Genomic DNA, 24199 nt, shown 5'->3' with positions numbered 1-24199 from the left:
ATCTATTTATGCAGCTGGATCTGAAGCACACACACACACACACAGATGAAGACAATTTAAGTATATATCTCTCCATCTATTGCGCTTGATATTTTCTCTCTCTGTAGTCATAATACATTTGGAGGAAGAAGAAACTTACCCTTGTAGACATTTATTTTCTCTCTCTCTCTCTCTCTTTCCTCCGCTCCCTCACCCTCTCTCAGACAGGATATTTTTAGTGGGTTTTTTTCTTCTTCTTTTTCCTCCAAATCTTTTCTTGTACAACTGTAGATCAGTGGTCTTTCAGCCAGTCATAATAAAACAAAACTCACACACACACACACACACGTCCAATGGTTGACTTTTCTCCCCACAGATGTTCTTTAATCTCTCACCCTTCCAGATCTGCCCCCCCCTCCCTCTTTTTTCCCCATTTACTCATCTCTCTCTCCTCTCCTCATCCCCTCCTTCCTGTCACCTCCCTCCCTCCCTCCCTCCAGCCCCTCCCCTCTGTGTTTTACTTTTTTTTTGCAAGTTGAGGAGAAAACTCATATTTGCTCTGGTCTGCCGGGATGGAAAATCCAGCCGCTAACGCAAACCTTATTTCTGTTAATGTTTCTCTCTTCTCTTCCTCCTCCCCTGCTTTTCTTCCTGCCCTCTGTTTCCTTTTTTCTTTTATCCTGATCCGCACATTCCCATCCATCCCTCGCTGCATCCTCCAGTTTCCCTGTAAACTCTGAGCGGGAAAAAACACAGATTGATGACGAGCGACATCGGAGAGCGAGATGAGGCACGAGCTGCACTCATCAGTGTGATCAACCTCCCCACACACACACATATACACACACACACACACACACACACACACACAGCACCCCCCACCTGACAGTGCTGCGGGGGACCAAAATACACAATTACGCAAAACTTGTTCACTTTTAAGCCATCGATTCCTGTGTTTTATGTTTTATTTATTCATATTTATTTAAAAAATCTCTTGTTTTAAATTAGAAACGTCCCGTCTTTATGTTTTTATACATGTTTTTACCTGTTGCTGCTGCACCGACGCATGAGTCGCCAACTTCATATCATTGTATGTTTTCACAATGACAATAAACTTGGTCTTACCTTAAAACTACAACTACAACCAACGTTATGCTCACGTGTAGCTCGATGCTAAACACGTCGTTATTTACCCTAAACACTGAGGAATCGGCTCCATTCATTCATTCAGAGGTAATTAAAGAGGTACTAGAAACGTCCTCGTCCGTCCCCCTTTTTCTTCCCCGGTTGGCAGCGTGACACACAGGCAGCGAGCGAGTCCGCCGATGTTGACAATCCGAGGGAAGAAGACTCAGAGTTAAGAGTCCAGTTTTACTTAGTCAGCAAAATCTGCTTTAGTTTATTTGTGATTTGCTGATTAGGGGAAGAATCCACTAAGAGAAAATGTAGAAAAGGAAAGAAAACACATGCTGAAAAATACGCCTTGTTTTTTTTGCTGTTTGGCATTTTTTTTTTTTTTTCATGCATAACAAGGCCAAACGTACAGTTTGGGGACGTCGTTATATTTCCAGTGACTCTGGAGACGGTATGAACGTCAGGATTTGGTGTCAGCGCTTCGCAATTTCAGAGAGGCCATTTTACACTGATGTTTAACATAGAGGAGAGAAATCTATCTCCAAAAGGCCAAATTAAAAAAACATACATTTTCCACAGAAAGTTTTTTTTTTTTGTATCCGCCACTCTGCTGCTGCTGTAAAGTGGATTGAAATAACAACTGCGAGAGTCTTGGGATATTTAAAGGTGGAATTGTGTTATTTAACCTTAAAACTCCACAAAAGTTGCACTAAATATGTCACGGTCGTGTTTACACGCCTTTAAAAAAGGCACGATATTCTACGGTTTTAATTAAGCGTGAATCGACGAGGTCGGCACGTTTAGAGAAGAGAAACTGGATGAACGTCTTCACGCTGAATCCAGAGGAAGTGTCGGATGATAAGACGCACAAAGAAGTCAAGGTCACGTCCTCATTGTCGTAGTATGGCTCTGCTCTTGCCGTTATTAAACCACCTCATATGCAGTGTGTGTAGTGTGTGTAGCGTGTGTTGTACGAGAAAAATAAAATATTAAATCTACGTGAAAGCAGAAATTCTTTTGTGCGTTCGCCTCGGCGGCTGCTGGAGAGCACTCGACGCTGTCTACTTTGAAACAAACAAAAACGGCGAGACAACAGAGGAGCCGTCCCAAGGCTCCTCTTGAAAAGGAGGACGACGAAGAGGATGAAGGAGTAAAACAGAAAAAAAGAGGAGACGAGGAAGACACCGAGAGACGTGACGAAGGTCACGAGGTGAGCCGAGCAAACGCAGATAACGTGATGGAGTGATATTCTTCTCTCTGAATGGACTGCTGATCGATACACACACACGCACACACACACACACACACACCTGGAAGGATGACGAAATAAATCAATCCGCATCCGATTGAAGATCAATATCCTCTCGTGCTCTATTGTCACATTTGCCGATTAACAAAAGCCTCCGTCCACACACTGATGGACTGAACTCTCCCTCACACACACACACACACACACACACAAACAACCACACGCACACATACACACACACCTTCTAGACTCCGCCGCTGATTACTGAGAGAGCCCGACAGTATGTGTATGTATGTGTATGTGTGTGTGTGTGTGTGTGTGTGCAACATCGGAGGACTCGCTCGCTGCCTGTGTGTCACGACGCCAACCGGGGAAGAAAAAGGGGGACGGACGAGGACGTTTCTACCTCTTTAATTACCTGTGAATGAATGAATGGAGCTGATTCCTCAGTACACACGTCTGCAGCTCATCGAGCGATACATCGCAAACGGTTAAGGCCCCAAAGAAATGAGCGCTAATGTCGCCCAGAGTGACAGTCTCAACAGTGTGTGTGTGTGTGTGTGTGTGTGTGTCTGTCTCTCATTAACTTGGCTGTTACGCTTATTGCCGTACACTTGGCAACCTCTCGTCAGTCCGACCCTTTCATAAGCCTCCAACCTCCGGGAACCCTGGCATTGAGCCTTCAATCTGTGCGTGTGTGTGTGTGTGTGTGTGTGTGTGTGTGTGTGTGTGTGTGTGTGTGTGTGTGTGTATTTAGGGGCAGGAGTCAAGCCAGACCTTTTCTGATCTGTTTTGACACCACAGAATTGCACAAGTGACAGCGCTACTCAAACAAGGCGGTTGTCGAAAGCGTTTACACACACACACACACACACACACACACACACACACACACACACACACACACACACACACACACAGGTCCGTAAAAAGCATTATGGCACTGGGGACACAGACACATTCAATGTGAGAGTAAGCACCGGAGCGGCGCTCACAAAGACTACGTTCAGGCGAGAGAAGAAGAGTGTCTCTCGCTCGCTCGCTCGCCCAGGTCCGGGGATCGTTTTCCTTCCTCGATCTTATTATTCATCAATCGACTCGTTCGCGTCGGAGCGAGAGCAGGGCGTGCAGGCAAAAGCACGGCGTGTCGCCCTGGGACGAGCGGCTGCACCGAATCAAATTACGGCGGGAAGAAGAGAGGGGACGGAGAGAGAGGGAGAGAGAGGGAGGGAGAGAGAGAGAGAGAGAGGGTAACAATGAGATGAAAGAGCTACAAATGAGAGATTTCCCTGTGAGGGGCATAAATCAGCAGACTATGAACAGCAGAGCTCAAAGCCTGGCTCCCAGACCAGAGCCTCGCCACAGACACACACACACACTCTCTCTCTCTCTCTCTGTAGTTACATCCCAATCTCCTACATGAGTGCGTTTCCGCCATCAAAAAGCCAGTGAGGATGCGAGGAGGCAGAACCATCTGTTGGCTGTGATGCTGCGGACAAAAAAATTACAGGAAATAAAAAGCAGGAGGAATAAAAAAGAAGTAAAAGCGTGCGCCCGGTGTCCACCCGGACATCTTTATATATATATATACGTATATATATGTATATATATATACGTATATATAAACATCTCCGCTGTTGTTTTCCCATCGGAGAATGTGGCCCACTAAATGCACCAGTAAACTGTGAGCGAGGAGCAAAATTGTTCCAGACTTTTCGGATGCTCGTGCACGCCCCTCGTGCACGCCCACCCGTCCACGGCATGGGGGAAGGACCATATATGGTCAAGGAGAGCAGGAAGCAACACACGAGAGAGTCTGAGGAAGCAGGAAGGAGGGAACAGGGGGAGCCGGTAGGAGTTCGTCTGTCCATGTTTTACCAAAGAAAGCAGAGCATTCTGGAGGATAGGGGTCATACGAGACTGGTTCTGTAGCCTGGGTCACAATGAGACACACACACACACACACACACACACTAATTAAAAGCATACGGTTGCTGATATTTCAGGAAAGCCTGCGGTAAGAGCCAATAATGCAATTCCTGCCTAACTGGAGTGTGTATTTGTGTGTGTGCGTGTGTGTGTGTGTGTGTGTGTGTGTGTGCGATGGCAACCCACCCCCACCCCCCCTCCAACCATAACCCCCACAGTTGCTCTGCTCAACAGTGAGGAAGCCTGTTCTGGGAGTTCTGGTCGTCCTCCAGTCCGACATGCCTGTGCCACACCCCATGCGGTCCATTCAGTCTGCAGCCACACACACACACACACACACACACACAGTAATGATCATGTGCCTGCTGCTGGATAAAATACACCGCGGGGTCAAGACACCAGGAAGAGCACAAAGTGAGTCTAACAGAGGAACACACGTCACCGTGAGCCCAGAGCCCGAGACCAGCAGGTTCAGATGTGTTCCTCGTGAATCATGTGATCCAAGAAGTTCAAACACAAGTCAAGTGCTACACTCTTCAACATTTACTAAATCAGTATATATAATAGTCAATGCCAGGAGAGGGTCGGAGATTATACACAACAGCTTATTTTCTCGGATAAAATAACTGATAAACATGTTTCAATGAGGTGATTTTATTTTCCATCATTACATTTTTCTGTGATTAATAAGTAGGTTTAATAGCATTAAGTAAGATCTACTCAAGCAGCATCATCATTAACCTATTTTACACATCTCACAGTGGTAAACCCAGCTTGGGGGGGTAAGCTACAAGGAGCGGTTTAGCATCTTTCGGGTCGTTGGGGTCTCGCCGCTCTCAGAGTTTGCAGCTGCCAACAAAAAAAAATAAAGCTCTAAAACTCTACGACCTGCTCAGCGCTAAACGACACACACACACAAAGTTAGCGACCGGCTAATAAACTTAAAGGAGCATTTCGCAGCTAAAGAGGCACATTTTTCCGAGGACCAAAAAAAGTAAGAGCTGAGAAGAAAAAAGTGAATATGAAGCTGAAACACAATCCTGAGTCCACACGCTGTCCGGCTTGCGTAACGTCGGCTCGTGCAGGTTCAAGTGGGACATGTGGGAAGTATTAGCTATTCAAAGCTATCGATGCTAAGAATGCAAACCGATTGTTAAAGCGGCCCCCGGCTCGGATTACAACTCCATTCTCAGGTGGACGTTGGTCCACTTTATCTTTACGTACAAAGAGCCGTTTGAAGAACCGAAGGAAGGTGAGATAAGAAGACTTTGACAGGCCAAGAGCTCCTTAAAAAAACATGAAAACTTCCTGAGCCATAGAAAATATCTCCCGACCCTTTCCATCCGCTCACACCTCAACGTCACGGACACCCTGCTGTGTGCCTGTTTATATGAAAGAGAGAAAGTGTGTGTGTGTGTGTGTGTGTGTATCAGCTGAAATGTATCTATTTTGGCGAGTCTTGAAATAACTTTTATTGCGCACTAAATATACGAAAAAGAAGAAACACAAACTAGCAGCAGAGCGAGCGTCCACCCTGCCCGAGTGTCCTTGAGCAAGACACTGAATCCCTACCGGTGCTGTAACTGACCCGGCAGTCTGAGCTGCCTCTGTTTCCCTGCGGGGGGGGATCAGATGTCACATTATTATTACAGCATGCAACTTACAAGCCGTCTACAGTGCTTCCTTCAATCCCACATGACGGCAAGTCATATACCTCAGTATCACTGGAGCAGGATGTGGGTGTGTGTGTGTGTCAGCGTATAACTGTGTGTGTGTGTGTCAACCACGCCGCTGTGTATCACCCTCCATCATCGTGAGTCGAGGGGTTGTGGTTCCTAGAGAAGCACTTTACTTAAATTAGACCCTCAACGGCTCGACATGCAGGTGTCAGCGTGTGTGTATATGTGTGAGTACTGTATGTGTGTGTGTGTGTGTGGGGGGGGGGGGGGGGGGGCGCCAGACAGTCAGTGTGCGCCGGTGTGTGTGTGTGTGTGTGTGAGGGGGAAGAGAGACTGAACAAGAGAGAAGAGCGCGATCAGCAGACAGCGAAAACCAGAGAGAGAGGCAACAAGGGAGCGAGAGAGAGAGAGGGAAGGAGTGACGGCGGTAAGGGGGTGAGGATAGGGCGCGAGAGGGAGGGAGCGAGACAGCGAGAGAGAGACAGCAGGTGAAAATAACCTCGCCTGACCTTATTTCACCGCGGCTTCTTCCCTTCTTTATATTCCCTCATCGCCGTAATATTTACACAGGAATAAAAGATTATTGGAGAGATCGGCAGAGTGGAAATGGAGAGCAAGAAACGGGGCGAGAGGAGGAAAAGAAACGGAAGAACGGCGAACAGGAGGCTGATGGATTGCGGGGTGGGGAGGGAGGAGGAGTGAGGGGGGAGGGGGGGAGTATCTCAAGGCTGCAACTAACAATTATTTTCATTGTCAATCAGTCCACCAATTATTTTCGCAATTATTCCATTCATCATTTATTGTGTGAAGCGAGTCGATCACGACGTCTCGGAGGTGATTTCATCAAATGTCTCAAAAACCCAAAACGCCTTAGACTGCAGCCACGTGTCACGCATTTATAAAGCTGAACAAAATACAATTTTTGGGCATTTTTTGCTAAAAAATAGTCGCATTTTATTTTCTGTCAATTGACTAAAAGTTTCATCTTTCATGAGGAACTGAACCCAAACTAATTTAACCCGTATAACACTTATTTATAACAGCACTATAAATATATTATAATGATATATTATCATTTATTATTACTTATTTACCTACAGGTCGACAGACGCAAGCCGGGCAACAAAGCAATATAGAGATAAAAGCAAAAATGCAAAAAAATAATGTTTTCCCGTTTCTTAATTTTGAGAAATGTCTGCTGTACTTGGTTGAACCTAATCCGACCTTTAAGAGATTATAATGTGTATTTCTAACATATTTTATCATAAAAAAGAGAACGCATTCTTCTTTGATTGTTTTATATACGTGTTTTGTATCGTGGCGTATTAATATTATGATAATGAGACCACAATGCACCAGTTACACATTTTAAGAGAACAGTCTGTCCCGTCAGAGGACCGAGGGCCAACATCCTGACACCGATCACACAACACACACACCGGCATGTCACACAACACACACACCGGCATGTCACACAACACACACACCGGCATGTCAGAGGAGAGAACCCACGAGGCGTCCTGTAACCCAAGAGGTTTAAAATATCTGATTTATTCAGATTATTTAAGGCAATAACATCAACATCCGAGCCATCAAAGCCCGTTTCATTCTTTCTTTTTTATTTTAAGACAAAGCGGAAAACAAATGGAAAAGCCGTTAAAGAAACACCAACACTGAGATGTTCTAATGAAGCACGGCGTACAACACACACACACACACACACACACACACACTCAGTAGACCGCCCTGTATTATGCATGCACACATGCGTCCCAACGTTACAAAAACACACATCAAAAAACGACCGGCAAAGACAGTAGGCGGTTATTAAAAAGACAAAAGAGAAAAATAGAGAGGAGAAGAGACACTTTACCAACAATCAAAGAAGTAGAGGAGAAGGGAGGGGAGGGGAGGGGGGGGAGAGAGATGGAGAAAGAGAGAGAGAGCGAGAGAGAGAGAGAGACATGCAAAAAAGGGAGCGTGTGCTTCTAATCAGCCCGGATCCAAAATTTAGACAGGCACACACAGAGGCACAAGCAGTCCCAGTAGTATTAGGACCTCAACACCGTGTGTGTGTGTGTGTGTGTGTGTGTGTTTTGCAGTGTGTGCAATGTGTGCACGTCCCACGAGACTGATTAGCCATGAATGACTGATGACAGATCTTTGTTGTTGTTGTCTCTCTCTCTCTCCCTCTCTCTCTCTCTCTCCCTCTCCCTCTCTCTCTCTCTCTCTCTCTCTCTCTCTCTCTCTCTCTCTCTCTCTCTCTCTCTCTCTCCCTCTCCCTCTCTCTCTCTCTCGCTCTCTCTCTTGCTCTCACTCTCCTTGTTTTCCTTCTCACAAGTCTCAGCTCGGGCAAGAGCACAGAAGACACACACACACACATGCACACACACACACACATACATACACACACACATACAGCTCCATGTATATTCAACGACGGCTCCTGAATATACTTAATGCTTTCATGTGTGTCACTGTGTAACGATCCATGCTGTTCCACACAGCTGCTTCTTCCTCTCTTTTACTCTCTTCCCCCCATCACACACACAAACACACACACACACACACACACACACACAGATATGGACCTTTTTTCCTGGATAAGAGCACATTAGCCGTCTTTCACTCCAAACACTCAATCTGTCCAATCAGCGGTGTGACTCAGAAGAGCTGGAAGGCTCTGGCTTCTCTCGCCTCACCTCCCGATGAACCTGCGGCGCCCTCCATCCATCTGAGGCCCTGACAGCAAAACAAACTGGACGCACACACACACTCGCCTGAATGGAGGCCCATTACAATATGAAAGAGGCCGAACGGAGCCGGAATGAATCGAACGGAGACCCAAAACACGAAGAGAGAGCGGAGAGAGGGAAACTCAAACAAGTCGGCTCGGATGTCGCCGAGTCGGCCGAAAGCGTGACCCCGAGATGAAGCGCGAGCCGGCCGCTCTCGGGGTGTCGGGTTGCGCCACCTCGCTGCTTTGCGGTATGCGTCTTTCGGGAGGTTGCAGGCCTGTGGATCTGGCGAGACTGTGACATCATCACCCCCCCTCCCCTCCCCTCCCCGCTGTCCCCCCAAAGTGACATCACCTCTGTCACGAGGCGGAAACAGGGGGAGTGCCTTGACCCCTGTGAAGATGTGGAAAGCCATAAAATAGCTGGGAATTGTAGTGTCTGTGCATGCACACACACACACATCTATAAACACACACACACACACACACATCTGTGCACACAGGAATAGACACTTTCTTTTTCATGCTTTTATATCTACCAGCCACACATTCACATAAAACACCTTATATTGTATTTTTTTTTTAATGGACACACACACTCACACACACACGCACACACACGCCACACCCCCTCCTCCTCCTAAGAAGCTGTTTTAGCCTTGTGTTTTGCGGGCTGTTTAAAATGTCATTTTTCTCTCGTTTCTCCGACTTCAAAGGCGCCGCGCTGAGCTCTCACTCCCTCTTGCCAAATCCTCCAATCGTTTCTGATTTAGTGAGTTGGCCGTGGGCCGAGTAGCACCGGGACGGGCCCGTTAACAACCGGCCGGATGGTGGGGAGAGAGGGGGGGGAGGCGAGAGGAGAGGAGGGGAGGGTATGGGGGTGGGACAAATGAGGCAATGTGGAAAAGGAGTGGGAGAGAGAGAGAGAGAGAGAGAGGGATGAAATTGAGACAGAAATAGGAGGAGCGAAGCCGGTCTGCTAACAACGCGAGGAGGCGATGGGTGTGTGGGGAGTTAGACAGAGATGGGAGCTGGATATAAGAGGTGTGTGTGTGTGTGAGTGTGGGGGGGGGGGGGGATCGATTGAGAAGAGATGGAGAGGGGGTGGGGGGTCGGAAGAGGGGGGGGGGGATACGTGGCTGTGAGGAGGAAGGAGGGCTGGAGGACCACTCGAAAAGCTGAGAGGAGCGAAGGGGAAGTGAAAGAGGAAAGCAGAAGGAGAGGGAGGAAGACGGAGGGAGGGAGGGAGGGAGGAGGGAGAGCATGTGGTCAAAGAGGAACGATGGAAGACAGGGATGGACGGAGCAAGAAGAAGAGCAGAGAGAGAGAGCGCATGGCCACAGGAAGTCTGGTGCTTTCCATTCACATGCCAAGTCATCAGATGGCGGGTGTGTGTTCACACCCCGGAGATGTCGCAACCAAGCGCACCCCCCCCCCCCCCCTCCCATCTCCGCGACAATAAGCAGCTGTTCACATGTCGGACGAGAGTTGGAGACGAGACAGAAAGTCTTCTGTCGGTTGCAGGGACAAAAAAAAAGAAGCGGTGAAAAACCTCGACTGGGTTTCATCCTCGAGGTTTCCGTCGTCGCGTCGCCGAGTCGTGACCTCTGTGACCTCTGTGCCGGCTCACGTCTCAGTCACAGTTACCGCGAGGTCGATTTGATTAGACAAAACCAGAACTCAGGGGAGAAGTATTTAAATGATGTGCCGGAGATCTCAAAGAGTCCTCTTTGTCATGTAAATGTTCTCCAACGCCTCCGCTGACTTCCCTTCGTGCCTCGGACGCGTCGACGCGGCGGACGCTCCATTTCTTTTGCCCTTTTTTGTTGTTGCATATTTTATTTTAAGTTGCGATAAGTACGCCGGCGCCGCCGTTGGGTGTGAATTCAGAGCTTTCCAATATTTCGAGGGTGCCATCGAGAAAAAAAAATGTGTGTGTTAAATGTGATTTTTTAATTTTCTATATAAAATTTGTTTGAAGTGAGTGTTAAACGACGGTTAATAGGAGCGTTACTTTAAAACTGTAAGGAATGTGTATGTGGCATTTAAAGGGGTATACACATGTTATTGAAAATCAACAATAAATAGTAAGTTTTAAAAAAGAAGTCAGAACCCATATTTTGGTTTTGGGTCAAAACAACCATGTTTTTAAGCCATAAATTAACCCAATATTGTTCATTTATATTTGATGAATCCTATGTGTGTGTGTGTGTGTTTTTTAAATCTTGAGTTGAACTGAATTGACGGTTTACACTCCGCTCCGTCCTCTCCTCGTCCAATGGCAGCTCGGCATGGCTGCAGCCTCCACCAGCTGTCTCCTGCACGCGGGGGGTCGCCCGGGATGTGCCCCTCGTACCGTGGGTAGCGCTGGTGAAGTGTGTGTGTGGGGGGGTGGGGTCTGTCTGAGGCTCATTCACTGCTGACTCATCACACACACACAAACACACACACGTATCCTCTCTCTCTAGCTTTCACTCTTGAGAGGCAGCGGGCTGAGGAGGCGGCCGGTGGGAGCCGTCAGGCGGCGGTAATCTGACTGGATTAGCAGCCAGGTGGAAACATTCAGCCTCTCGACTCCCACTCCTCCTCCTCCTCCTCCTCCTCCTCCTCTTCCCGCCCCTTCCCCCGCTCCATCCATCCATCTATCATTTACATGCTCATATTCTCTTTTCACTCAGCTCTTTCGTTCTTAAACAGGGGCCTCTGACATAATCAGTGCTCCACGCACACACACACACATACACACACATACCATATTTTCTGTCTACGTCATGCGAGTTGTTTGTGTGCGAAGGTGTGTGTGTGTGTGTGTGTGTGCAGGTAGGAGGGCGAAGGGGTGTGTCTCGTCTGTGCTGCCGTGACGATCAAAGCCAAAGTCGAGAGAACTTCCAAGAGAAGAGAGACGTTACTGACAGCCGGGTGATGAATGGACGGGGCTGCGGCACGTCTCACACACACACACATACACACACACACAGATACACACACACAGATACACACACACACAGATACACACATTAATAGCGAACAAAATATCGCAGGGTTTAGCTGCGGGATCTTGCGCTTCGCGAACAAGACTGAACGGGAAGAAGGAAGAGGAAGGAGAGAGAGAGAGAGAAGAAGAGGGGAAAGGTCAAAGAGGGAAGATAGAGGGACGAGACAGAGAGAAGCTGCGGCGACGTTATCTCGTCCAACCAAAACACACTGATTACGGTTTATTACGTTTTCAAAGCACGAACAACACAAGCAGATTAATATAGAAACCGTGTGTGTGTGTGTGTGTGTGTGTACAGCTGTGCATGCGTTCACACATGTGACATGAATGGGTGCTCTTTCTGTCTGTATTACTAGGTCACACACACACACACACATGCTCGAACACACACACACACACATACACATAACACACACACAGTCATGTAAACAAAAAACGTCTGCTGTCTGGGAAGTAACACACCTGTTCAATGACAAGCTTTACCACGCCCTTCATAATACTGCACACCTGTGCTACTGCAGGCTAAACCTAACCTTAATCACACACACACACACACACACACACACACACACACACACAGCGCCCAGGGGCTAACATCACAGTGAAAAAAGAAAGAAAGGAAGACTGGAATAAAAGCAGTTGAACAGGGAGGGGAAGGAGAGAAAAAGGTGTTCCCGGCGCTCCTATCAGGAATCTAAACGCCTGTGTAATGTCATCGTGGGCTTTTTATCAAATGTGGGCTGAATCTCTCGGCGTCGGTATGCGGCTGTCATTCCATCACCTCGTCACGCGCGACCACATTCGAGCAGACACCATGCTGATCTAAATAAGAGGCTTCGGCAAATTGATGGATTGCAGTTTTTGTTCTTCTTTTTTCTCCGGGATATGAAGAAACAGAGGGGGGGGGGGTGAGAGGGTGTGTTTTTTCTTCTTCTTCATACTTTGAATTACTGTAAGTGATACACCCGGTTTGGTCCTGTGAGACAGTAACAAAACAAAAAAAATGTGTCTGTGTCTCTTTCCAAAGATCTGAAACAAACCCCCATCGTAACCCCCCCCCCCACACACACACACACTCCCACCCCCCCCCCCCCCCCTGCCCTGGTATGGCCAACCCCACATCATATCTACCCCCTGTGCCGAGGCCTAGGGCCAGGCATACAGCTTTCTGAATCTCTGAGGGGGGCAAGCACAAAGGTAACCCCCCATCCTAACCTCACACACACACACACACACACACACACACACACACACACACACACGTACCCCAACCCCCATCCCAAAACAACAATCCTCTATGCCCATCATGTCAGTCAAAACCCCATCAGGGACATGCATGGAGAGTCTGGATATCTGGAATCTCAATACAGTGTCATGCACCTTGAGACCCGGTGAGAGGCCCTCTTGAATATATTTCAATAGCATTATCACCCGGCATTACTACGCCTTTTTTTTCCTCCTTTCAACTTTACAGAATCATCTTTAAATTGGACCATAATGTACATCAGCGGGTAGCGATATCCGTCAAAGGCGAGTGTAATCGGTTTAAATTGTTATGCAAGTTAGATGTGTGTTAATACACACCGGACATATTTTGGGTAAAATCACGTGGGTCAAATTTTAAGGAGGTGTGAAGCTAAATGGCTCATGAAATATATAAAATGATCTATTAATGTAAAATGAATATACTTATTGCGTAATATATTGTAATAGTAGAGAAGTGTAAATACTGTAAATTATTTAACGTGTATCATACCATAATACATAAGTATTGCAGGGCAATACACTGTATGATACATGTTGCACACAATATTTACAATAACAATATGTTATATTTTAAAATGTATTTCCAGAAAATCCTAAACTATGACACATTTTAATGCATATTGTATTGGTAATTAAAGCGTGTACATGGGTTGCATACACAATACAGTTAAAGTAAAAACATGTGATTTTAGAGTGTAAGAACATTTCTGAAGACAAAACGAGCTGATAATATAATAATAATATTATTATTATTGATCAGAGCTCATGAACCGGGACCTCAAACACACCAGATAACAAACCGCTTTATAGTTTCTGCAAACAGAGCGCTGAGCTCAATGTGTTTGACCGGAAATGTAGAAATTACATTTTCTGCTAAAACAAATAAAATGTAAAATGTGCTAAATTAAAGAAAATAGTTAAAATCCCACCCTGGACGTCTGCCTCTGCGGTTTTCTTCTCTTTTTCTTCTCTTGTTCTTGCTGTTGTGTAAAGCTAATGAATATGCAGATGAGGGCAGACACAGGACGTGTGGATCCCAACACACGACCATTGATTCACAGTCTGCGTCTGATAAATGATAATTAATGAGATTTCTGATCGAGCACGTTTTTACGTTCATCCAGTTAGTCCAGTTTACAGACACCGTATGATTTAGAGTCTTTCTCTCTCTTTCTCTCTCTCTCTCTCTCTCTCTCTCTCTCTCTCTCTCCACACCCAGATAACACCCCCCCCCCTGCCCCCACCCTATTGAGACAGGATACCAAAGCTACTTGTTAAATCTAATGCATGCACTGTCAACCCATTCGCACCCCGTCACGTCCCCGCTCGATATAGAAACCGGATTTTCTGGTATTACCCGCAACCTCTATTACCCAGAGCTCGCCCTCCAGCCTCCCGCGACCCCCCCCCCCCACCCCCCAGATACAAAACCACCATATGCCCCCAGACCCACCAGCACCTAAACCTGCACCACGACCAAGGAAGGAAACGTTGCCCAGGAACTGTAGAGTCGCCTATTAGCTTTCATTTATTGTTTAATAGGAAATATAAGCAGTGAAATTACCCATTTCTAATTAATTACTTGAAATGGCAATTACTAATTGATGAAAGCATATAAATCTATGTCAAGATTATGCTACTGGGAAAACGCCAAATAATCCATGTGTGATAAAGACAAATAATCCCATAATGTAAAAAAAAAAAAAAAAGAATCAACGAGAGGTTGAGAATCCAAAAAGGAAAAAAAGAGAGGTATGCAGTCAATTTAGAGTTAATCTGATTTGCCAAGTTTCTTTAAAAAGGGAAATGTCCCACAGTGTTGCATGTGTGGCTTTTTACACGAGGCTGAAACACTAAACTGATCATGTTTATATGTAACACACAGAAAGCATCCATGAGAACAGTTCATTAAATAAAATAAGAAAATAGAACTCTTTAAGATGTATCCACCTTTAAAATATATATATATATATATATATATATATATATATATATATATATATATATATATATATATATATATAATATAATAGCCCACAAGCTGAGCAATTTCCTTCCACAGTAATTTAGCTCTTCCCAAGGAGCTTTAAGGTTTCCCAAGTTTGAAATATGGAGAGCATATATATATATATATATATATATATATATATATATATATATATATATTCATATACAAAAGAGAGTACATTATTCAAATTTGTAAAAACAAATTTAAACACACTAAAACCACATTTAAAACTGACCTGAGTGCGGACCCATGGAGAGGTGGGACGAGTAGTACTTCCCCGGCTGGAAGTGAGCGGGGTGCTGCACGGAGCCGTGGCCGCCTGGCGCCAACCGAGACCCGGCGCTGTGGACCAGCGCGCTCCGCTCCGTCAGGAGGTGGTGCGGAGGAGCGAAATCTCGGCTTTCCATCACCGGTTGCGGAGCCGATAAATCCCCCAAAATCCGAAGTGGAAAAAAGAAGGGGAAAAAATCCGGAGGCACCGAAAAGGAACTCAGGGCACCCAGATGCAAAATAATCCCTTTTTATGAACTCCGGGCTGCTCCCCGCGCGTGGAGCGGAGCTCTGGCTGCTTCGCGGGGTGGAAACTGCGCGCCCGTCATGTCCTACAGGAGGGAGAGACAGTCGAGAATGAGCCGACCCGGGATGTAGAGCCGGAGAACAAGATGCTGCGCTGAGAGACAGTCGCAGTTCATGTTTAGACAAACAACCCGCGTTTACAAAAGCAATTCAAATTTCACACAGAAGAACGACCCCCATATTTACATATCGCTCTCACGCTCGCGTGCGCGCCGCTGTCCTTCTACGTTTCATTTCGTTAACGACGATTTACGCGCCGGTGAGAGAGAGAGAGAAAAAGGTGGTGGAGCGGAGTTTATGTGGAACTACCCTGCACCTCATCGTTGGAGTCCCCCCCTCCCTCCCACCCTCCCTCCTTCCTTCTCCTCCTCTTCATCCTGTGACCAAACACGATGCAAATAACGCACACGGGAGCTTTCTTTATCAGCCAAAAAGAATGGAGAGGAAGAGGGTGGGGGGGGGGGGCGTTTGGCTCAGGTACAAACAAATGGTGCATATGCAAGTACAAGAGTTCACAGGCGTAAAAAAAGAAAGAGAAGAAAAGAAAGAAAAAAGCCCCTCTCTCGATGAAGGACGAGTTGTTGGGTCTTTAGACCGAACAAGGGCCATAAACAAGCCGGACCTCGAGGGAGTATGAAGAAAATCATTTGACCAATACTGACGAATAAGAACCCTAAATTCTGGCGACATGCATATCTTAGTCCCCAACCTCAGAGTTCCCATAGCGCCCAAACACACACACACACACACACACACACACACACACACACACACACACACACACACACACACACACACACACACACACACATGTCTGCTCTGATTAATGGTTGTTGTTTATGTAAATTAAGTTTGATTTCTTTCCTCATTCAGGTGTCATAAAATCTGATCCATTGGACACTCATTTAACGAGCAGTCGTGTCTCTTATAGGAGGACGTGATGATATTCTATCATTTAAAACAACACAACGTGGGTTTCGCGTGAGATCCGGTAGCTATACACACGCACACACACAGGCGCGCAACCGTCCGACTTGGATCAATGGTGTTTTATAGCTTTTGGAAGAAATCAGACTTTACTGATCCTCGTTTTCTATGGAATAACCAAACTTATTTCACCTTTGATGTTTGGCTTTAAAAAATACATATATATATAAATATATATATAGCCTATATTATATATGTCATCGTTATAACTGCAGTATTGTTATTTGTGCTGTTGCTTATCAATGAAAACAGGAATGAAAAAGCTATGTCTGTCCACTCTCCTGCGGGGTCAGCAGCAGTGGCCCCTCGCCTCTTGGCCGTGGCAGCAGCATCTCTACGTATATAGTATACCTATATATACAGTAATACACCGTAATCACAAATCACATCACCTTTATGCTGCGGTGCGAAAGAGCGAAGCAATAAACAGTGAACTAGACTAGGAAACCATCGACTTTATATGTATGCCTTATCGTGGGTCATTGACTTAAACAGGGCTCCGTGTGACGCTCACATAGTGAGAGCTGTGGGTGCCATGCGTTCACCAAACACACCACACACACCTCCAGTGCGTTTATTACGCGTCTCCATGCATGGCACGTCCATCCGGCGCTCCGTAGCTGATAGCACCTCCCAGGAATCAACGATAAAGGAACAAAGAAAAAAATATCAACTGCTCTGGTGGACCAGGGGGCTTGTGAAGTGCATATGGCTGCACGAGCTCAGATATTCGAGTCTCCTTTATACGCGCACGCGCACTCACGGGCGAGCTGCTCAAGGACTCCAACTTTGAGGAATTGAGCGTTTGGGGACGAGAGAAAATCTCCAAAGTTCAGCAGCGTTGACAGAGTGAATGTATGTGTGTGTGCGTGTGTGTGTGTGTGTGTGTGTGTGTGTGTGTGTGTGTGTGTGTGTGTGTGTGTGTGTGTGTGTCCAGCCAATGGATGCATGTACAGTATCTACATGAGAACATCTGCCCTAAACTGCAAGTGCATTTAAATAATGTGATTTCCCTTCCGTTGGTGCAGCGCCACGTTCTCGTGCGTTGAACCATCGCCACGGGACCAAATTAGGGTGAAACGGGAGAGAAACGCGCACCGCTGCACGCGCACTGGGAAGGCAAAATGGACTCTCTCTCTCTCTCCGCTGTCCCCTAGGCTGAGAGAAACAATGGCCCTTCTCTCAGGGACATCAATCATAAACCACTCTCGTCTGACATTTGTCTATACGTTTTTACATTTCGGGCCCGTAAACACACGTCCTCGGTGTTTACATTCCACGTCAACAGAGAGCCACTCAGGCTACATCCAACAGGACCTAAATCCACTGCTATCGCTCGCGCCACGCAAACAACAAAAAACGACGTGAGCAGATCGCGCGTATACAGGTTTTTTGGGGGGGGGGGTGGATTATCATTTGGATCGACTGTATCGTGTGTGTGTGTGTGTGCGTGTGTGTGCGTGTGTGCGTGCACGTGTGTGTGTGCGTGTCTACGTATAGAAGGCGTTCAGACTTCCTTCCACTTCACCTGACTCCCCCAATCCCAAACACACGCACACACAAGCGCGCGCACACACACCTCCACCACTGCCCTGCAGAGGGTCAAGCTACCCGCAGACGGAGAATCACACTTACAAAAAGTACCCAATACTGGTAAAATCGACATTCCACGAACTCAGCACGCAAGCCAGCCAATAGGCAGCGAATTGTATTTTCTGAATCTCAAAGCAGGTTATTTGAACAGAAACCCGTGGAATCATAAATGCTTTGGGACAAAAGATACAAATAAAAAAAGGGAATTAGTGGCTCCGGTTTAGAGGCCAACTCAGTGCCTTCCACAATTTTGCAATAAAGTGAAGTCACATAGCATCACCGAGACACGAAATCCGGATATTTAGAGGCCGACTAGACACGAGAGACAAGCCGAGCCGAGCCGAGCACAGACCGGCGTCTCCACAGCCGTCATGCCGATGGGGGATGCGGGGAGCACTGCAGTTAGCCATAAACTGAACTGCTCTCTCTCTCTCTCTCACACACACACACACACACACACACCTACACACACACACACACACACTCACACACACACCGACACGAAAAGAAAACGAACAAAGAATATTCTACAATTTGTCATCTATAAAACTGGCGGCGCGAGGAGGTGATCTGAAGAGAGAGAGAGAGAGAGCTCTTGAATATAGTCCTCTGAATGAATCAGAAACACACAGTTAAATGTGGCTGTAAAGAGAGGTCAAATCAAAAAAGTGACACACACACACACACACACATCGCCCACAGCTCCAGACTGGACAGGAGTGGTCTGAAAATACATCCTTCAAAAATACTGTAGAGTGGTGAGATGTGTTGCTTCAATTGAAATATTATATTTACTGATTAAGGGGTGTGTTAAAAAAAAATTATTCTATGAAGTATATCAGAGTCATATCAGCTTGTATTTGACCCTTTTTACTTCTCTAAAAAGGCATGACAGGGGGTAATAGGGGTTTGGGGGAAATAGATATTTAAAGGTCCATTTAAATAAACACATTAAGCCCATTGTAACAATATGTAACAATAAAAATTATGTGCTACTCACTGGTAAGTTACATCCATTTTTTTCTTCTTCTCCTGGCGAGTCGGTTACACAACGAAAGAAAAAAAAGTACAAAAATATTCAAAGTGAAAATCCCCCCGAGTCGCAGAGATGAAACATGTGGGATTGATTACATCCTATAGTGCGCTGCTGCTTGCAGACTGCGCCGCGCAGCCCGCTGAGGTATGGGAGAGACGCATCGTAGAAGTTCAGGCTTGTAGTGAATCGAGGCTCGTTCATGCAGCCGGAGATTCAGACACGCCGGGAAGGGGAGGAGGAGGAGGAGAAGGAGGAGGAGGGAGGGGGTGGAGGCGTGTGTGTGTGTGTGTGTGTGTGTGTGTGTGCGCGGGGAGGGGTGAACGCGCAGGCCTATTGGTTTGAGAACGACAATGTGAAAGCGTGCCCGTGAGGCGCCCCCACCACCCCACCCCACCCTAGCCTTTTCCTCCACCACCACCGCCGCCGCCGCCGCCACTCCCCTCTCCTCCCCGCCCCCTTCCGACGGTAAACACGCGCCGCTATTGGCCAGCCGCTGCGAGCCAATGAGGAAGTCGGCCCCGGAGCCGCGGAGGCAAAACGGCGGGCGTTTGATTCGCAGCCCTTCGGCGCACACTTTGCGTGCGCCGAGCAAATGCGATGAGACAGGCGGCACCGCTCGTTGCTGTTCAGTGTACGCGCGCGAGAGAGAGAGAGAGAGAGAGGAGAGGAGAGGAAGTGGAGCCGCCCGCACTTTTTCTTTCTTTCCCCTCATCACTGGTGGAGAGCAAATAGCATCTATAGCCGATTCCGTGTGATCGCCGCGCGCTGCAGCTCGGTTCAGATGCTGCACGATGTGCTCCGAGTGTGTCGTTATTTTATATTTATTTTTTGTGCTGTGACAGCGATGATGTGATAGTTTTTTTTTAATTGACGCTCCTTGAGGGAATTCCTGCTTTTTTCATTCGGCCCCAGCGCGTGCGTTTCGCTAAATAAATCCTCATTTGCAGAATCTGTGTGTGATTTATTGAACGTATAAGGGGGCTCGCGAAGCAAAGGCGTGTTCGCACGACCACATTAAGATAATAGAAGCTTATAGGAGCTTTAATTGTCAGGCGTATAACGTTAAGTGTAAGTTTGATGTATAAAATGTGTCCACATGGGATACTGGGAGGATTTAAAGAAGAAGAAAAATCAAATGTAAACGTCCCTAAATCCTCTGCATCATGTAAACGCTGTGACAATGGAAGTGCAAGCTCACAGTATCCATCAGTATGCCATATATGTAAAGGCATCTGAAACAGTAAAGGGCACGTGCACGCACACAGACAAAAAGGTAAATACAAAATGCTTTTATTTTCATCTATTTTAAGTCTAGATGTCTGTTTACCTTTCTCTGTCACGCGCGCGCAGAAAGGTGCAAATTGAATCACTGCGTAATGTGAACGCATTACTGTCCCCGGGGTTAGCCTCCTGCACGGTTCACTAATTTAGCCAATTAAAAGTGGAAGGATACGAGGCTCGTGTGTTTCCACGTCGACATATATGAGCTGCTATCGGCTAATATTCTCGTCCAGGTTGGTTTTCAACATGGAGGCAAAGGGTTAAAACTCGGGGGGCTTCGGCCCTGGCGAGCCTCCTGATTGGCTGGCGCGTCGCCAGAACCCTGTCAATCACCGAGTGTAAACAAGGCTCTGATTGGCTGCTGGCCAGTCCGCACTGGGCTGCCTGAAAAAAGCAATTACTGCCCCTGCGGTTTCAAGGCGGCCCCGCGCAGAACGATGAAAGGAGATAAGGAGGGGCGGTTTCAAGGCGCCCCCCACGGCGAACCCCGTTGGCCCCAGAGCAAAAGGAGAGTCAAGAGTGACTAAATCAAAGGGAATACGGTAAAAAGGGGGAGGAGGGGTGTGTGTGTGTGTGTGTGTGTGTGTGTGTGTGTGTGTGTGTGTGTGTGTGTGTGTGTGTGTGTGTGTGTGTGTGTGTGGTGGGGGGGATTACACGTTGTATTAAACGTAGAGGCTAGATTCGCGAAATGACAACGTTGTGTTTAGAAAAATGGAAGAAGAAGACGGCGAGAAGAACCGGAAAACATCCCGCTGCTGCTGCTGCTGCTGCTGCTGCGAGAGTTCTTCTTCTTCCTTCATTCTTTTCTTTTCTTCAAACACAGAGAGAAAAGTTTGTGTTGCAGAAGGAAGCGCCGGGAAGAGAGCGACAGGTCAGAAACTAAACCAGAGGACGGTCTCGCCTCAAAAAGTGACAAACAACGTGGACCGCGTTGCTGCTACGCCTAACATATTGACTAAAACTTCTTTTATTGTCAACTGTTCAATAATTAATCGACATTTCCGCTTTTAATAACACAGTATGACGTGTATTCTGAAAAGTGGAATATAAGAATTTATTTAATTTTGTGCATTAAAAACAACTTTAAATGACCTTAAAAAATATATACAAAATAAATCAATTGTAAAAATAAAAATATTGCTTTTACAAAACGTGTGTGTATTACAAATAAAGCACATCTACATAAACATACTAATACAACATGTGGGTTAAATGTCTATTATATATACATTTATAAAGATTCAGTCATGTGGTTGCACCTGAATGGCTTTTATCTGAACTTGTCTGAAGCTGACAACACTGAATGCACTTCATAAAGTAGATTTGTTACAGCTGATGTCTCTTTACATTAAAACAGAGGCTCCCTTGCTTTGGTCCAGCCCCCAACACAACACACTGGACAAAGGAGACCTGAGCTGGTCTGCAGCCCGTATAGATATGCAGCTTATAAAGTGTGTGCATGCTCTCGTGCATCCAGTAGAATTAATTGATATATATATAGATTTATCTACCTATATAACTCCATTCAAATAGCGCCAACGCGATCAGATGTGTGCACGTCTGTAATTAGATAATCGTTACCCTCTTTTTCTATTTACATAGCAGCCTGCATTCCACAGCGCTGGCTGGCTCTCCAATGGGCTTCAGCCACCACGTGTCCACATACGCGCTCACACACACAGTGTATACAACAAAAGCTCAAATCTAGCTTTATCCTGCATATACTTCCACATTCAAAGTGGATATTTTTAATAGCCCAAATGTGCTCCATGCAACCAGCGACAACTGTGAATTATCATTTATGCATTAGGCTCCTCGAAGATGACATAACCTTTGTGGAGTTGTGGAACTCAGGTGGTGCTCGGTGTCCATCAAAAATCCACAGGCTGCATGACCTGAATAAGGAAGAATAATTATATAATAGGCTATATCTCTGGAGTCCGCCAGGCACTTTGGATCTTAATAGGAACATATCTGAACCAACAGGTTTGCAGTGATATTACAACCTGGTAATATTGTTTGTGTTTCCAACCGTAGAAGCCCAACGCCAGAATACATCGATACCAAACAGTAGCCTATAACTACATATATGTGTTTTTATCCATTTTGTAGATGCCTTGGTTTCCTTGTTCTCTGCCACAGCCGTGTTGCCCTCAGCGCTAATGACAGCGGGACAATAACGAGTCCTGTTCCGCAGTCTCACAAAAGGACTCCGGCACTTAAAAAACAGAAATCTGCATTTAATTTATTTAGCGACAAGGAGAAGGAAAAAAAAGCCTTTTTATAGCTTGATTTTTTATTGGTTCTTTTTTCACTTAAAATGTGGGTAGGTGGGGGGTTGGGTGTGCGCGCGTGCATGTGCACGTGCGCGTGGGGATGTGTGTGTGCGTGTTTGCAGAGACAGACAGACAGACAGAGAGAAAGCATAACACACACACCTACACACATACAGACACACACACACACACACACACACACACACACCGTATAATAGCTATAGCGTTGGCACTGCACGGACCAGAGAAGGTGTGTGTGTGTGTGTGTGTGTGCGTGTTGGGCGGATGGAGGGAGGGAGGGGGGAGGAGGAGAGGGGGGTAATTAATGCGGATTGACTGATTGCTCTTGAAACGGACCAGTCCTGCGCGTGGATTGTCCTCGAGCAATGAAGCGTTCCTGACTGACACTTTCCACCTTCCCTTCTTTTCTCCCCTCACACACACGCACGCACGCACACACACACACACACACACACACACACACACACACACACACACACACACACACTATACAGACCGATGTGCCAGAGTCTTCCGTCGCGGGCGAGAAGCCACTCATCCCGGCCAGCCGAACGGGCTTTCACTCGCTATGCGGATGTGTGTGTGTGTGTGTGTGTGTGTCCATTTTGTAACAATAGAAATGTGATAAACAATGTAAATGCAAACATTATCGTCTTATTTAGATGTGTTGCACAAACACATATTTGTGTGCAACCTGACCCGCATCCCGTCCAGTGAACTCTAACCCACTGCATCTTCACCTCACGAGGAGTGAAGTCTCTAAAAAAGGTACACACACACACACACAGACGCTATTTTCCCGCACATAAAAAGTGGTTGAAGTGCTTAAAGTGGGTGCCATATCCTCCCAACATTAATTGAATAAACTTCTGAACATCTAAATAGGACCACAAAAAGAAAAGAGCAAAAAAAAAGAAGAAGAAAAAAAAGCATAATTCACAGTCAACGGGAAACACATTGGCGAGGTTGCTTTTTAAATGAGGTCCAAATGGAGAGCTGTCTCCACACAGGGCCACCACCCGATCCTCCGCAGATAGTTCTGATCGCCCTTTAATGATGCGGGTTTCCAACCAGGGCCGGTCACCGAGGGGGGGGGGGGGGGCGCCCGGGCTATATCTAAAGGTGCATGGCGCAACCCGCACGAGACAATACCTCTATATTAGAGTGAGAAAAAACCATGAATACGTGCATATTCTGTGCGCTCTAGTAGGAGTGATGTTGGTGGCCAATGCAACGTTACGCTTTCTGTGCATGGCCAGCACCAACAAACAAACAACAACAACAACAACCCATTACCGCTTAAAGAACAACGACACGATCGAGTCAGAAGTTGAGTGCACACACACACACACACACACACAACATGACCTTTTCTTCTCTTTGTGTGCGGACATGATGCTGCGGGTTCTGACCACCCCGGCAGATATGAGGAGCCGCGGGGTCATGCCGAGGG

At 46.6% G+C, this 24199-nt stretch overlaps 1 protein-coding gene across 2 annotated transcripts in view; it reads right to left on the bottom strand.

The window, feature by feature from the left end:
- bahcc1b (BAH domain and coiled-coil containing 1b) overlaps positions 1-24199 on the bottom strand; it is a 60627-nt gene that overhangs the window by 33833 nt on the left and 2595 nt on the right. The window contains exons 1-2 of one of the 2 annotated variants that reach the window (XM_056430017.1): positions 19133-19401; positions 15212-15578 (exon numbers count right to left, since the gene is read on the bottom strand). In XM_056430017.1, coding sequence (XP_056285992.1) covers positions 15212-15383 — 172 coding nt within the window. In that variant the 5' untranslated portion in view covers positions 15384-15578; positions 19133-19401. Of the gene's footprint in view, positions 1-15211; positions 15579-19132; positions 19402-24199 lie in introns of those variants that run through there. The other variant, XM_056430016.1, reaches the window with a different exon arrangement.

This window comes from Pseudoliparis swirei, chromosome 13 (genome assembly GCF_029220125.1).
Source record: "Pseudoliparis swirei isolate HS2019 ecotype Mariana Trench chromosome 13, NWPU_hadal_v1, whole genome shotgun sequence".
Lineage (NCBI taxonomy): Eukaryota > Metazoa > Chordata > Actinopteri > Perciformes > Liparidae > Pseudoliparis > Pseudoliparis swirei.
Note: the sequence above shows the minus strand (reverse complement) of the source record. Positions and strands in the feature narration are given on the sequence as shown.